Source organism: Cebidichthys violaceus, unplaced genomic scaffold, assembly GCF_023349555.1.
Source record: "Cebidichthys violaceus isolate CVI_PGR_0920_01 unplaced genomic scaffold, fCebVio1.0.p SCAF_119, whole genome shotgun sequence".
Lineage (NCBI taxonomy): Eukaryota > Metazoa > Chordata > Actinopteri > Perciformes > Stichaeidae > Cebidichthys > Cebidichthys violaceus.
In genome coordinates, this window is record NW_027176284.1 from 21,641 (window position 1) to 37,101 (window position 15,461).

The 15,461-nt window shown below is 43.0% G+C and overlaps 1 protein-coding gene across 1 annotated transcript in view; it reads left to right on the forward strand.

Moving 5' to 3' along the window:
* The window catches only part of slit2 (slit homolog 2 (Drosophila)), a 32,403-nt gene extending 17,507 nt beyond the window's left edge, over positions 1-14,896 (forward strand). The window contains exons 18-29 of the mRNA XM_068705440.1: positions 238-362; positions 466-563; positions 2,505-2,644; positions 3,758-3,781; positions 5,662-5,755; positions 6,426-6,563; positions 7,452-7,692; positions 9,787-9,917; positions 10,003-10,157; positions 10,745-11,099; positions 11,529-11,743; positions 13,119-14,896. Coding sequence (XP_068561541.1) covers positions 238-362; positions 466-563; positions 2,505-2,644; positions 3,758-3,781; positions 5,662-5,755; positions 6,426-6,563; positions 7,452-7,692; positions 9,787-9,917; positions 10,003-10,157; positions 10,745-11,099; positions 11,529-11,743; positions 13,119-13,375 — 1,973 coding nt within the window. The 3' untranslated portion in view covers positions 13,376-14,896. The remainder of the gene's footprint in view (positions 1-237; positions 363-465; positions 564-2,504; positions 2,645-3,757; positions 3,782-5,661; positions 5,756-6,425; positions 6,564-7,451; positions 7,693-9,786; positions 9,918-10,002; positions 10,158-10,744; positions 11,100-11,528; positions 11,744-13,118) is intronic.
* Positions 14,897-15,461: the final 565 nt, after the last annotated feature.

Genomic DNA, 15,461 nt, shown 5'->3' on the forward strand with positions numbered 1-15,461 from the left:
GCATATTTCATAATCGCTATTTTCAAATGGCCCAAAAAAATCCCCCTTTTTTTTTGCAGTACAAAAAGTTGACTTGCGTTAATGCATGGTTTCATGCAGGTCCCTGATGATGTACAGCTGTCAGTGTGTATGTCTCCCTATGTATTCTGACTCGTCTCACTCCCCCAAATGCAGAACATTATATAAAGCTACTCCTCTCTTTGGTGTGTGTGTTATGTGTGTGTTTGCACCGCACAGGTCCGGTAGACGTGAGTATCCAGGCGAAGTGCGAGCCCTGCCTGTCCAACCCCTGCAAGAACGACGGCACCTGCTCCAACGACCCGGTGCACTACTACCGCTGCACCTGCCCTTACGGGTTCAAGGTACACGCACCTGCGGAAAGCCAAAAGGGTCGCGGTTCACTTGCAGATACTTTCTTTTCGAAAGCGCTCAATGGGGTGCGTGTTTGTGTTTTTGCGCATGCAGGGACAGAACTGCGAGGAGCCCATTCATGCCTGTATCGCTAACCCGTGCCAGAATGGCGGCACTTGCCACTTGAAGGAAGGAGAAGGGAGCAACTTTTGGTGAGATTTTCTTTTTTTAAACTGGTTAGTATTGTCTATTATCCCTATATTACAGAGGCTTTCCATATCACATCACTTGTCTCGATGTGTGCTACTCATGTGTATGTAATGTCTTCTGTGGGTCTGGAGGGAGGTTTCTGAAGTCTGAAAAAATAACCTTGACGATAAAGGAAGAATTGTCGGATTCACCCTTTTTGACTTAGATCTCGGGCTCTGTTGCACCAGTGTTTGACCTTTCTTTTCTTAAATCTGTCACTCCCGCAACTTAATGGAAGTGTGATGCAAAATTTCCGTGGTGCCCCTTTTTAACCTTTAGCTACCAGGAAGGCAGGTCTCTGTATTGCTCTCTTTTTTAATGCTACAATTAGGGAGTTGTCACATTCTACACATCAAATAAATATAATTGAAACGTGAAAGCTCCCCATATCTCTGTTTTGTCCATTGCATTGTGACACTTTATGTTCACATGTAGTTTGTGGTAAGGTGGAGCCAGGAAATAACTCACCTTCATTCCCTCCTCCTTCTACTCAACTGATTAGCCGATAAGTAACAGGAAATAATCGTTCATGATCTTTGCGATGAAGCTGGTGAGTAAATTGTTATCATAAATGACCAAAAGGATGGACACAGCTTAAAAAAATACAAAATCCAGGCCATAAAAAACATTCCTAAAAATACAGAGCTTCTTTAAAAACTCAGGGATGCATCAGACATCAGTTACCTGATGCTCGAAACTTATGTGATCTGTGGACCCTCCAGTTTTTTTTTGTGACCGACTTTTTATTGTTATTTTGTTCCAGATAACAATAAAAACATCAGCAAAACAAAAAGCAAAGCCTACAGACAATTTCTTGATTTGATCTGTCATCACTTTCCAACTGGACAAAAGTGAAATGTCCTGGAAAAGCATGTGTTGTCCTGGAACATTGTTTCAACATTCTCCAAGCTACATTCAGGATCATAATAAAGTTTAACTGCTTTTATTTTTATTGTTCTATGAACAATTTGTCCTCATTTCTGATGACAAATGATGACTTACCATATAGATAAGCTATAGCCAGAGATTGCACGTCTTTTAAATTATGTCAAGTCTATAATACCAGCTAGATCATCACTGAGAACGTCCTGGAAAATGATCTGGAGAAAAGAGTGGCAACCCGGATATTTGTGTTCATCCGTTGAGCTCTTGCTACTGTACCGGGAGGTTTCTGACGTAAAGCCAGCATCGGTTTGAGAAGACGTCTGTTGTTCAGACATGTTCATTTGAACGAGGCGGTTAAGCTGTTTCGGTGATATGGTAACGGGGGGGGGGGAGCTGACGCCTCTCTGCACCACCCATACACACGATCAGACCGACCCACCATCACGCCGTCTTCTGTATCTTTCCTTGCCCTTTCTCTGTTGTCTCAGTTACTTTGTCACATCAGTCTTCCTCTCCATGTGTGTGTTTCCATCTCTGCACGCTTTCCGGCGTCGCAGAGGGTGGAATATTTATCGTGAAGAGCTGTCGTTGACTACATAATGAGATATTAATCCACCCGAGTGTGTGCCGCATAAGAGCTCTTTATTAGACACATAATATACCACTCTGTGTGTGTGTGTGTGTGTGTGTGTGTGTGTGTGTGTGTTTGTGTGTTTGTGTGTGTGTGTGTGTGTGTGTGTGTGTGTGTACGCAGTAATAAACCTGAGTAGTAGTTACAGAGTTGAAGCACGCTTAGGTTAACAGAATAATGACTCTCTACTGGGGATATGTAGATGGGGCTGACACTGCTGTTATGAGTGTGTGTGTGTGTGTGTGTGTGTGTGTGTGTGTGTGTGTCTGTGTGTCTGTGTGTGTGTGTGTCATCCAGAGGTCCCAAAGATTTACGTTGACGACGTTCTTTGTGCACGCCATGTGTTCCTCCTTTGATACCTCGCTCACGTGTGTGTGTGTGATCTCAGGTGTGTGTGTCCGGAAGGCTTCGAGGGCGACTCATGCGAGATCAACTTTGATGACTGTGAGGACAACGACTGCGAGAACAACTCCACCTGCGTCGACGGAGTCAACAACTACACGTGCATGTGCTCCCCAGAATACACAGGTAATGCTCCCCATTCTCTATTCACCGGTCACAGTTTGTAATGGGTAAGATTAGCAAACATGGAACTCTCCAGGATAAAGTAACTATCCATTGGGTTTATGTCCGGCTGAGGCCTGTCACAATAATTACGCTATCAACTTATCGTATGATGTGATTATGGACATGACCTTGTTTTTGACTTCCATGTTACCCGTGTGTTCGTTTGCCAGAATACACAGCGATGTTGCCGCTACCATTACAAGACTTGGACATTGCGTGGACATTGCACATTCTTGTTAACAGAGCTAGAGAGTGCATATTATTTACTATTTTGGTTGTGTGCTTTTTTTCCATATTCCAATTGCAATGTCTGAATATTCTTAAGAATTAAATGTACTTGCATTATTATATTGTTGTATTATCATATACCATATCAGTGGCATAAAATAGTCATAATAGTAATATAGTTTATCGCAATTATTTCTGGGACAAAATATCGTCCAACAAAAGTAGTTATTGTGACAGGCCTAGTTGTGGCCACCAGTTTGAACTATCTCAACTTTGTTTCTGAGAAATCATGTTTGACCGTCATTTTGGTATGGCATATGGCTCAAAAACCACAATATCCATGAGTCTTGGCTGCTGTTGCCATGGAGAAGAAGCCAAAATCAGAAATCAAAACTGAATTGGTCTGAACTGCAGGTTGTGTTGCCTCAAATGTAAAAGAAGTTTCAGCTCAGTGATTGGATGTCTTTGGCCAAAATGCACCTTGGGAGTTAGTTTTCATGTGCACACAAGCTTGTACCTTTTCTCTAAGCAGATACTTTCTAACTTTAGCTTGATGCCGATTCAAGCTGTAGAAGTGCTCCAACTGTGAGTCATGGTACAATGTCTATGAGAAAAATAAATGGCACATTTACTTCTGAAACTTTTCACCGTAATAAACTGCAGACAAATCTCTTTTGCTACTTGTTTGTCTGCTTTTGCACTGTGCTAATCATCTCTGACTGCTAACCTTTGTGGCGGTGTTCTCTCTCTGTCTTTCTGTGTCTCGCTGTCCTGGGTCTGTTTCCCCGTCTCACTCTGCTTTCTATCATCTGTCGTCTATGTGTTTTTTTGTGTGTGTGGTTTCAGCTGCTACCAATGAGGTGGAGAGAGGTTAGTCTGTTCTTCTCTCCGTCCTTTCTGTCCCTCTCTCCTTCCTTCCATCCTTTCCTTCCTTCCCTAAATTCCTGCGCTTTATCCACGCTCCCCAGAAACGTTGCTCTCCAGAGTCACAGATTTAACTCACTGTTATGCACTCATGCTCCATGTTAGCAGTGCATGTCCTTGATGTTCAAACAGTTTGTAATTCATCCTCTCAGACATCTGGGGTTGTTCTGCTTGCTGCTTGGTGCATACATGTTATTGCTAAAGCCAAAGGTAAATATTGTGTCATAACATTCCAGGTTATCATTTTGACATTAAAGGAGAAGACTGGTGTTATTCTATGATTTAGCTATTGTCAAAAATTCCCGTTAAAAGACAAAAAACAATATTCACTTGGTGATATCCGATGTAAGCACTTTTTCTTTTTTTTTTATCAAACTACTGATTTGGTGGGGACCATAGACTGTATATAAGAAGTGGACAAAGTCGTCGTGACATTGCCCATTGGTTTGTGGACCTCAGTTTTGAAGCCTTGAGTTCGACGATTTGGCCATCGCCATGTTGGATTTTTACAACCACTAAACGGAAGTGACCATATTTGGACTGAGGAGGAGTGACGTAGAGACGTCGTATACGGCTCTTGTAGTGGTAGCGACCTGTCAGTCACAGTAAGCACGCTCTAAAGCATACCCTGCTTTATGGTCTATTTGACTCTAAATGGATCATAATTTACTAAATGAACATCATGCTGTATTGAAGAAGACTTGAAACTAGAGATTGAGACCATAAACTCATGTTTACAATGTTTACTGAGGTAATAAATCAAGAGAGAAGTAGAGTCGTTTTGTCATAGACTTCTATACAATCAGACTTTTGCAACCAGAGGAGTCGCCCCCTTATGGCCAGTAGAGAGAATGCAAGTTGTATGCGATTCTGCATTGGCTTCACTTGTTAAAGCCGGTGGGTGCTGTCTGTCAGTGACCAGTAAGTCTATCTGGCAGCAGGACGGTGTCCTTTTGATGCCTCACAACGTGTTGACGTGTAATCTGCTGCTAGCAACTTAAATATCTAACGCAAAGTTTCAAATACGTTCTTAAAGCTAATACGGCTTCTTTTGATATGCTAGTCTCACACTGAAATATAGCCACACTTGGTATTTTTTACAGAAACGTTGTCTAATAACAAACAAGCAGTCGCAGTGTTTTAATTCTAACTCCCAGGTTCCCTTAATGGTCCTCTTTATTAAAACCATTTGCATGTACAATCCAAAGCTAATAGACTGGGACAAGAAGACACCCACTGTTTAATTTTAATGAGGACTCCCATTTAAAAATAAGCCAATACGAATGCATCTACGTAAGCGAGGCGGCACTGATACTAAACATGCATCTCCCACCGTTTCACTTGCATTCCCATCGATCCCCTGGCGATTGTGTAATTATTCCCAGAGTGGACTATGTGCTGTCAGGAGTATCGGTTTATTCCCCGATGCCTCATCAGCGATTCGCTCCGAGTCTCAGGAACGTCGGGACGCACGCGGAGGATATTATCAGGAATATGACACTTCCAGAGATGAGATCATTTATCAGACCGCTGTGTTGGTCAGAGAGTCATCCATCATTAGAGTACACGCCCATGCAACACACACACACACACCCGGGCCTGCAGTGCATGTACACACAGAGATGCTTAATCATACCAAGATGCACAAACTAATATCAAGGTGTTTTATATATTCATTTTACTTTGTTTATTATTTGTTATTTTTGTTAATGGTATGCAAAGTATTGAAAAGGTGTGTGTGTGTGTGTGTGTGTGTGTGTGTGTGTGTGTGTGTGTGTGTGTGTGTGTGTGTGTGTGTGTGTGTGTGTGTGTGTGTGTGTTCCCAGGGGAGCTTTGTGAAGAGAAACTGGATTTTTGCGCTCCAGAGCTGAACCCATGTCAACATGACTCAAAGTGCATTTTGAACCCTCAGGGATACAAGTGAGTGGACTACACACACACACACACACACACACACACACACACACACACGTATGCAGAGTTGGTGTTAAGCAGTGTTTTGTTGTTTTTCTCCCACATGATTTAAGTACTAACATTTCACACGCTGAAATAAATGAGTTGCTGTTTTTTCCCCAGCAGAGATAAGCAGTGTGTGTGTGTGTGTGTGTGTGTGTGTGTGTGTGTGTGTGTGTGCGTGTGTTTGTGTTGAGGGGAGGTGTTAGGTGTGTGATTTGGGCTCCCTCGTTAAAGTTTCCTGTACCGATTTTATCTGAACCTTGCTTTAGTTTTACTCCCTCGCGATGTGTTCTGGCGTAAGTGTAGTGTGTCTGTGCCTCTCTGTGTGTGTGTGTGTGTGTGTGTGTGTGTGTGTGTGTGTGTGTGTGTGTGTGTGTGTGTGTGTGTGTGTGTGTGTGTGTGTTTGTTTGTTTGTGAGTGTGCTCTTTTGCTAAGCGGTATGAAGTTATCAACACTTAGACATATGATGTCTGGAAGCCAGCGCTCTTCATCAGGCTAACCAAGAAGACTGCTGCTCAATCTTAGGATTAAAGTCCAGCATTAACATGCATTTGTGTGTGTGTGTGTGTGTGTGTGTGTGTGTGTGTGTGTGTGTGTGTGTGTGTGTGTGTGTGTGTGTGTGTGTACATTGTAGGTGCGAGTGCACTCCAGGCTATGTGGGTGAGCACTGCGATCTGGACTACGACGACTGCGAGGAGAACAAGTGTCAGAACGGAGGCCAGTGCATTGACGCGGTCAACGGGTACACCTGCGTCTGTCCAGAGGGATACAGGTGAGGTGCACATGCAGCAGGAGCTCACACGTACCGGCGATATCAAAGCGTCTGTAATATTATTTGTGCAGTGCATGTAAAGTTTTTTGCGTTGCTGACTTTGTCTCCCGCTCTTTTAGAAACATTTCTAACAGATTCTTACATTGTTTTTAATGTGACAAAGTCTTTTTTTCTTGTTTGTCAAAAAAACCACGTCTTTCTCCCCAATTCCATGCTAAATGTATATTTATTTGCAGTGTGTGGTGTAGAAAGGGCTCCCCCTTGTGTTCACCCTCAGTTATTTCTTTATATCTATCTATCTCTCTCTATCTCACTATCTCTCCATCGATCCATCTAACATAGTTCTTTTTTAACTCCCAAATCTCAGATGTTGAATTGTCCTTGAAAGCACCATCCTGTAGCACCCCAACATGACAATAATATGATTTTGAAAAAGAAGAATAAAGACAGCGTAAGATGAGATAAACCTTTATTGTTGCAGCACCGCACGGACAGCAAAAACACAGATAGAAAGAGAAAGAATAATTAATAGGAGGAATATATATAAAAAATAAACTTAAATTACATTTTAAAAAAGCCATATAAGGGCATATGCAGACAAACATTGCAAGGTAAAGTGACTGTGGTGTGGTTGATAGCTGTAGTGTACCCCAGACTGATGATATGATTATGATATAACATGTTCGCTTCATAGAAATCAAAGAAACCACTTTACGAACATTCCTTGTACATTAGTAGTACTTTGGAAGTCATACTTTATATATCACTATAATACTTATAGTATAATACAAAATAAAGTTAAATAACACAATTTCAGGCACACTTGTTGTATTCATTTTGTGTGTGTGTGTGTGTGTGTGTGTGTGTGTGTGTGTGTATGTGTTGCAGCGGGTTATTCTGCGAGTTTTCTCCCCCAATGGTTCTTCCTCGCACCAGCCAGTGTGACAACCACGAGTGCCTGAACGGGGCACAGTGCGTTGTCATGGGAGCAGACCCACGCTGCCAGTGCCTCCACGGCTACGAGGGCGAGCGCTGCGAGACGCTCGTCAGCGTCAACTTCATCAACCGAGAGTCCTACTTACAACTCCCCTCCAGTCTCCTTTCACCGGAGACCAACATCAGCCTGCAGGTGAGAGCTTTATACCAAGTCTCATCGTTCAGGTGTTGTTTTTGGAGATCTCGCCGCTATCGTGGTGGTGTTTCCAGCAGGGAGCTGTTCTCTGTGAAAAAACTCTAAAAAAAACCCACTGTGCACAGACAGAAAGACAGTTAGTGACTGGTTGGTGAACACCGTGGATGTTTGGCAGCGAAACAGCTACAGGAGTTGGTAGAGAACTAGTCACAGTTTGTGCCTCTTATGTTTTAGCATACATCTGGTTTACAGAGGGATTCCAAACCATCAGTTTCCCAAATGTTGTTGGAGTTTGATTTGTCACAGTAAGTCAGCTCTATCAAATATAATCAATGCTTTAAGCACACATCTATAAAATCAGTATATCAGAATGTGTGAATGTAGTATGATTTAAGTGATTTAACATATAACCTGTTTGATTCAATATATAGCTTGGAAAGAATTAAAAAATGCATTTTAGAGACCCCTGGAAATACTGCTGTCAGAAGAACATGCCTGAGCAGGAAAGTTTGAGACTTTCCGAGATCCTATTAGAAACATGAAACTTGGGTGGAACCATACAAATATTACACCATTATTTGCAGGGCACCAATGGAGGAGTTTAAAATAAAGGTGCAGCATTGGCCCGAGACGGCGGAACTATATAAGGCTGTTCAGAGCAGGGTAAGCAGTTGGACTCCGGTGTCTGCTCGGGTTTACTTCCTACTCAAAGAATAAACTCTCTTGCATCGAACTCTGACTGCTTCCAGTGATTTCTTTTAACATTTTCGGGACTCCAATAGCAGCAAAAAAACAGAGTAGACTAAGCGTTGGAGCAGTAGTTTGGACTTCATAGACTGGCCCAGCCTGAGCTTCTGTTTTCCAACAATGTGTGCTCATAGGCACAAGATGGGCTGGTAGAGACCAACAACAGAGAGTCAATATTGGACTTCTTTACTCATTCAGTCATTCATCCTCCACCCTCAACATATTATATATATTGTTTTGTTTGTTGTTTTCTTATGTAGCAAAATGGGACCACAAACTGCATTTTGTTGCACAACCCTGTTGTACAATGACAATAGATTAACCTTGCAACATATCGACTTAAAGGGCAATGATATGTCAATGTTGTGAAACAGCTTGTTTCTGCTGCCAAAAAAAGTGGCAAAAGAAAATGTGGTCTGAGCCAAACTTCACCCACTGCATAATTGTGTAAAATGCAACAAAAACAGAAGTTTGTGCGAGGGGCTGCATGCTGTGAGGTGAGATGTGTGAGGCAGGAGGTGCTCAGTGACATCCCTGGTCTCTGATTAGAGGGCGTTAACATTATTTTAAAATAAAATTTCATGACAGATCATTTCCAACCGGTAGAGTCTTTGTCAGCATCGGCTGGGCTGATTTAAAACAGCAGATTTTCAACCCATGAAAATTAATAAATGAAATGTCAATATTAACACCAGCATTGAAGCTCAAAAAATCACATTTAAGCGTGCAGTACCTGTACATTTTGCTGATGATGACTTAGGGCCTGTGTCCAAATATCTTTTGCAGGGTTTTTTTAATAGTGCCCAATGAGGAGAGCGCGTATTGGCGGTTTGCTTAGAGAAAAGGCCCAGCGTCTTTTTTTGGTGCAACCGCTCCGAACGCTTAAGAGTTGAAAATATCTGAACTTTTCAGAAAAGCGTCACTGTAGAAAATGTACGAGAAGGCTGCTTCTGTCTGTCCTAAGACAGACACTATCATAACAAAAGACAGAGACTGAATGTTGCTGGTGAGTACTTTGGATGCTAAATGGACTTGTACTTAGAGTATATAGCGCTTTTCTAGTCTCTCGACCGTTATCACCGTGTGCCTTGTCGTCCTCCTTGCTCTAACTTTACAGCTACATAGTATCCTACGTTTGGTTCTCACGCTGAAAAAACAATGTCAAATAGATAGTAGCCCGAAAAGCAAAGCAAAGGAGCCAATGGACTGCTGGTCTATAATACAATGTGCCATGTGGGCACTGGCCCTGAATTAGGAATTTGAAAGCAGGATAGTTTAACATTGTTGTATTGGTACTTTTATTTTATTTTGGTCATTAACTCAAACATCCCTGCGTGTTTTCAGATTGCCACAGACGAGGACAGTGGCGTGCTTCTGTACAAAGGGGACAGCGATCACATCGCCATGGAGCTGTATAGGGGACGCCTCAGGGTCAGCTACGAAACCGGATCCTACCCTCCCTCTGCTATATACAGGTACATGCACATACAAGCAGAAACGTCCGGCTCACATCTACATGATGGACGATGCAAACGTTCTCTCTCTCTCTCTCTTTCTCAGCGTGGAGACAGTGAATGATGGCAGCTTCCACGCTGTGGAGTTGGTCGCATCGGACCAGACTTTGTCTCTGTCCATTGACGGCGGGCCGCCCAAATCCATCAACTCCATCAGCAAACAGTCCACACTCAACATAGACTCTCCGCTGTACCTGGGAGGTAAGGACTTGTCTCTGTGTGTCTGTGTGGATGCCTGACAACTGCAGGGAACTCTGGTATATTTGTGAAGACAGTTATAAAGAAACAGGAATATTATTTGATATTTTATTTTTAATGAATGCCCTTTACGTTCACATTGTTGGTGATTAATATATCATATTAAAAGGAAATCAGGTAGTTTTTGATTTGTTCTCAGGTTTTTGTGTGTTGGAGAGGCTCAGATGGACTAATTTACAATCCCTGGAATTAAACATGAAACCACAAGTAGCCTTGATGTGCATGTTGGTCCTCATTTGAAATGTGAAGTACACAAAAAAATAATATCACTCTAAGCACCTTGATTGGTTTCAGAATGAGCCCTTTTTAGCACTCGCTGTCTAGATTACTGCTCTCATTAGTGGAGCACCCAAAAAAAGATAAACTGCAGATCAGAACATCCATCCAGAGGAATTCAAACTAAATCATGTTAGCGTATTTTAATAACAATCTAGTGTATTTTAATCTACCCTCTTATGTGTGAAAGCCATTATATGAAGAAGTATGTGTGCACTCCTGATGTACCCCTCTGTAATCCTTTCCTCCTCCAGGTATGCCAGAACGTGCCTCGGCCTCCGGGGGCCTCTCGTCCCTGCAGCATAGCTCGGGCGGACGCAACGGCACCAGCTTCCACGGCTGCCTCCGTAACCTGTACATCAACGGGAAGCTGCAGGACCTGGGGGCTGGACTGGGGGCAGGGACTCCGGGCTCCGGGGCCGCACTGGGCGCTGCCAGACAGTGGCTGGGCCACGGGGTGGAGGCGGGCTGCCAGCCCTGCCAGAGGGGCGCCTGCGTCCAGGGAGACTGCCACCCGACCGGGCATCGCGGCTTCACCTGCACCTGCAACCCGGGCTGGACGGGAACGGTGTGCGACCAGCAGGTCAACAACCCCTGCGACGGCAACAAGTGAGTGGTTTTGTTGTGCCTCTGTGTCTGTGTGTCGGTGGTTGGGGCGATCACAGTCCTGGTATGGGTTTAACCCTCTGAACCCCAAGCAGTTTCGGGGCGTTTTTTGCTCCTGTCCCAGTTTACGGCTTTAAAAGCCCCTGCACCTCTATGGAAACAGCACAGCCTAGAAAAGTTCCCTCTACTGGCTAGAAGTAGAGAGAACTTTAAAATGCTTTTTTGACAGAAGCATTCGTTACACATGATGCGTCCAATTTGACAATAATTTGACGATAATGACTGTTTCCAAAGCTTCTAGGATAAATAGTGTAGTTTTGCCAATGGAACATGCTTTTCAATCCCGCTGGCAGGTTTTGGGGTTAAGAGGGTTGAAACCACAGTTTTGTACGCCATCTTCACCTTTCCCGTCTCCCTCTCCCCTGTCCTCAGGTGTATCCACGGCACCTGCCTCCCGATCAACTCCTACTCATACTCCTGCCGTTGCCAGCCTGGCTTTGCTGGCGTCCTGTGCGACGAGCAGGACCAGGATGCAGCCAACCCCTGCAGTCCGTCTCAATGCAAACACGGCAAATGCAGAGTGTCGGGCCTGGGCAAGGCGTACTGCGAGTGTAACGGCGGGTACACAGGAGAGGCGTGCGACAAAGGTGAGAAAAAATGAATATTCATCGTTATTACTAATTGCCGTAGAAGCTTTTGAATATAAAGCATGTTTATCTTCTCTTCTAAGCTTCTGCTTGGCTGTCTGTTAGCTGTGTGTGTGTGTGTGTGTGTGTGTGTGTGTGTGTGTGTGTCTAACAGTGTTCAATGTCTCTGCATTAACGCTTCTAACCCGTTGCTTTTTCAACTCAGCATCTCCTGAGCTTCCTCCTAATCCCTCACGGGGGGTTACTCAGGTGAGACTGCCTGATCACATCTTACTGTCGCCTTCTTTTTTTCAAATTTCTTTTCTTGGTTCCTCTTCAACCCAAAAGACGTCCAACCATTGTGTCACCTTGGTTTCACCTCATGCAACAAGCAGCTAAAGTAGTTTGCTTTTTATTTGTCATATCTCATCCGAGATAGACAATCTTGTCTATTGGGTATTAAACTCTTTCTTTCTAGTAAGCTGTACAATCTATTTGTTTCAGGCTGTTCTCATCCAGCATCCGTAGCTATACCTACGAAAATTGAATGCGCCGTAATTCGTACATATTCCAGGAAATGATTTCGTAAGTTATCCATGTAATCATAGACAAAGAAGTATAAAGACTGCAAACGCACACACAGGGCGGGTCAGAAGGGAGGTGGATGGGTCCAACAGCCAGCGATCTTTCTGCCAGGAGACCGCTGTTCGGTCCAGAGTGATACGAGATGTCGATTTCTTTCTTTATTTTAACTCAAACGATAAACTTTTCCTAAACCTTAACTAAGCGGTTTTGTTGCCTAAATCTAACTAAAATGTTTTCTGTGAAGATGGGAAGTTTATTTTGAAAGGACCGTTTACATGTAACAAATGTAAATTGACATGTGTTGCTGACTTTCGTAGGAAAACGCACGACAAACAAGGATTAACTTTTGCGTAGGAGATTGTATGAGGATACATTGTTTGTTTAGCACAAACTAACTTATATATCAATATCAGTAGTACATGTGAATAGAATTACGTCCTGTTAAGAATTAACTGCTAAATTTTACAGGGATAGAAGACAAATATTTTTTGGTTTTTAAAATAACATTTCTGTATTCATTAGCTTTGTTTGTATTTTGGACAATGTTTCAGTGTTTTGTAGTGGTGGGATAGTTTCACACGTGTTGTACTCAATATTTTGCTTCTTTATAGCATTTTATTTTTTATTTTTTGCATGGTGTTGTCATCCATGGCGTCCCCCTGTCTCACTTTCATGTCCTCGTCTTGTCCTCTCCGCTGACACTTTGAATTCTGGTGAAGTTGTTTTCACCAGTCACGTCACTTCTGCCGTCTTCAAAGCGGTTATGTGCGGATAACTCGTTAACTCTGCGTTTCCCTCGTCATGCCCGCAGAGGTGGCCTGCCGAGGTGAACGGGTCCGAGATGTCTACCAGAGGCAGCAAGGCTACGCGGCGTGCCAAACCCAGGAGAAGGTCTCCCGCCTAGAGTGCCGGGGCAGCTGCGCGGGGGGAGCAGACGGACAGGGCACCTGCTGCACCCCCCTCCGCAGCAAACGCAGGAAATACACCTTCCAGTGCACCGACGGCTCGTCTTTTGTCCAGGAAGTGGAGAAAGTGGTCAAGTGTGGCTGTACAAAGTGTTCCTCATAAAAAAAAGAATATTCTCCCCCCTCCAGATTTATCTTCTTGCCCGCCTTACTTGATGTCCAAGGTCCCGATTCCTTCCTGAGAAAAACCCTTCACCGTCCATAGTCCCCTCCCCCCAACCATCCCTGTTTTTTGTTTGTTTTTTTAAACCCTTTAAAAAAAAAGGCAAAAAAAAAAGAAAAAAGAAACAACTAAAAAAGAGTTTCTTTTCTTTGTCAGTGCTGGACTGATGATTGATGCTTCCTCGGTGGGGATGTTGAATTGTATTGTAAAGTACAAAAACAGACTTATTTTTTATTATGAAGTGGAGAAAAAGACAAAAAAAAGACAAAAAAACACACACAAGAGTTGACTTTTTCCTTACTTCTTTTTCCTTGGTCGTGACGACTCCGACGGCGCGCCACGCTCGTCTCTTCCCCCGGGAAGGCCGACCGCCTCCCCGTAGACTTCCTGCTTCCCGTCTGTGAGTTGTGTGTTTTTAGGAGTAACCTTAACTGGTAGTACCACGAACTCACCGCTAGGAGGAGCTGCATTGAGAGCACGGGAGACGGCGGGCAGCGATACCCCTCCCCCTCCCACAACACGAGGAACCACCACTGTAGACCCCCTGAAGGGTGTGCACGATCCCACACACAGCTGTGCTCAAACTCCTGGTATTTCTTACAGCTACTGAACAACACACACACACAAGTGCTCTCACATATAGAAGAGTTTCACATAATATTTGCCAGGTTGGATACAGTACACTCTGTTCATCTACCCCCCTCCCCAGTCATGAATGACAAGTATTTATTGTATCATAAATACCTGTACTTATTCAGTAGATCCCATATGTATCAATCTGATTCTTTTAATATATATTAATTTATATTTGTCCTTATTTTTGTATTAAAAAAAGACATAATCTGTCAAGATAGCTGAACTAACAAAATGGTGTTCTTTATTTTGGTTTAAGAGAATTTTTTTTTTTTTTTGATCACTGAAACTATTGTGCTTGCCAGAGACCTTAGTTACATTTTAATCTGCAAATGTGACGTGAAGACATTGTATATTTTTTTGTCGCGTTTCCTGAGAGTTTGTACTGTGCCATTGCCAGAAGGTCTTTATATTAGAGTATAAATGTATAGATCATTTTCTTCCCTACCTATGTATTTCACACACACAATCTCGTGAGTAGCATTGACCCTAGAGGATGCTTAGGAACTGTTTTTACCTTTTTAACAAATTTATGCTTAAAGAATACTGTGACTTTTTCTAATTGAAACTACTTTGTTAGCCCCCCCCCCCCCCCCGGTCTCCGATGTTAACATGTTGCTGCTAAGTTTTTGTACCGTAGACTTGGATCCTGATCTGTATGTTATATAGAACTTCATGCTCCTACTGTACGGGGGCACCTTGTGTAACAGATAAATACGTCCCCCCTCTACACATGTGCATTGTGCTTTATATTCCCCTCTTCTCCATCCCCAGACTAATGTCAGTTCCCTGACTGATGTTTGTTTATTAAACACAATATTTACCTCACACCTTCGCCTTTTGCTTTTCTTTTTTTTTTCGATGATCGAAGAGGTTCAAGTTGGAAACGTTCCCTCCTCGATACGTCTTCATCTCATTATGCTCCTCCACTTTCCGTTAGAGGAATTTTGGAGCATGCACATAACTGTGAAACCAGTTTAGTCCCAATAACATTAACTGCTGTCTGTGTAGCCGAAGCGTGATATAGTTTATTCCTCTGTGCGCCGTAACCTTCATTGTTGTCCCAATACTATTAGAAACACATCAATAAGGCTGACAGTAGCGCTGGGTGACATGTTCCTTCATTGTGCTGAACACGGGCACGAGTTTATTCAAGGTAATCCCACACAGACCGACTTACTGCTGTAAATTCTAGCATAGTTAGTGTACCAAATGTGAATTCATCCGTAGCTAAGAAATGCACTATTTGGTCCTGTTTTAGTCACATATCCTTAAAACTAATTTTGTTATTTTATTTAATGTCATTTTATTGTCATTTGTTTGTAAATATTGTTTTCCTCATTCATAAATACACTGCATATTTGTGCATGAACAAATCAGCTTGATAGACAAG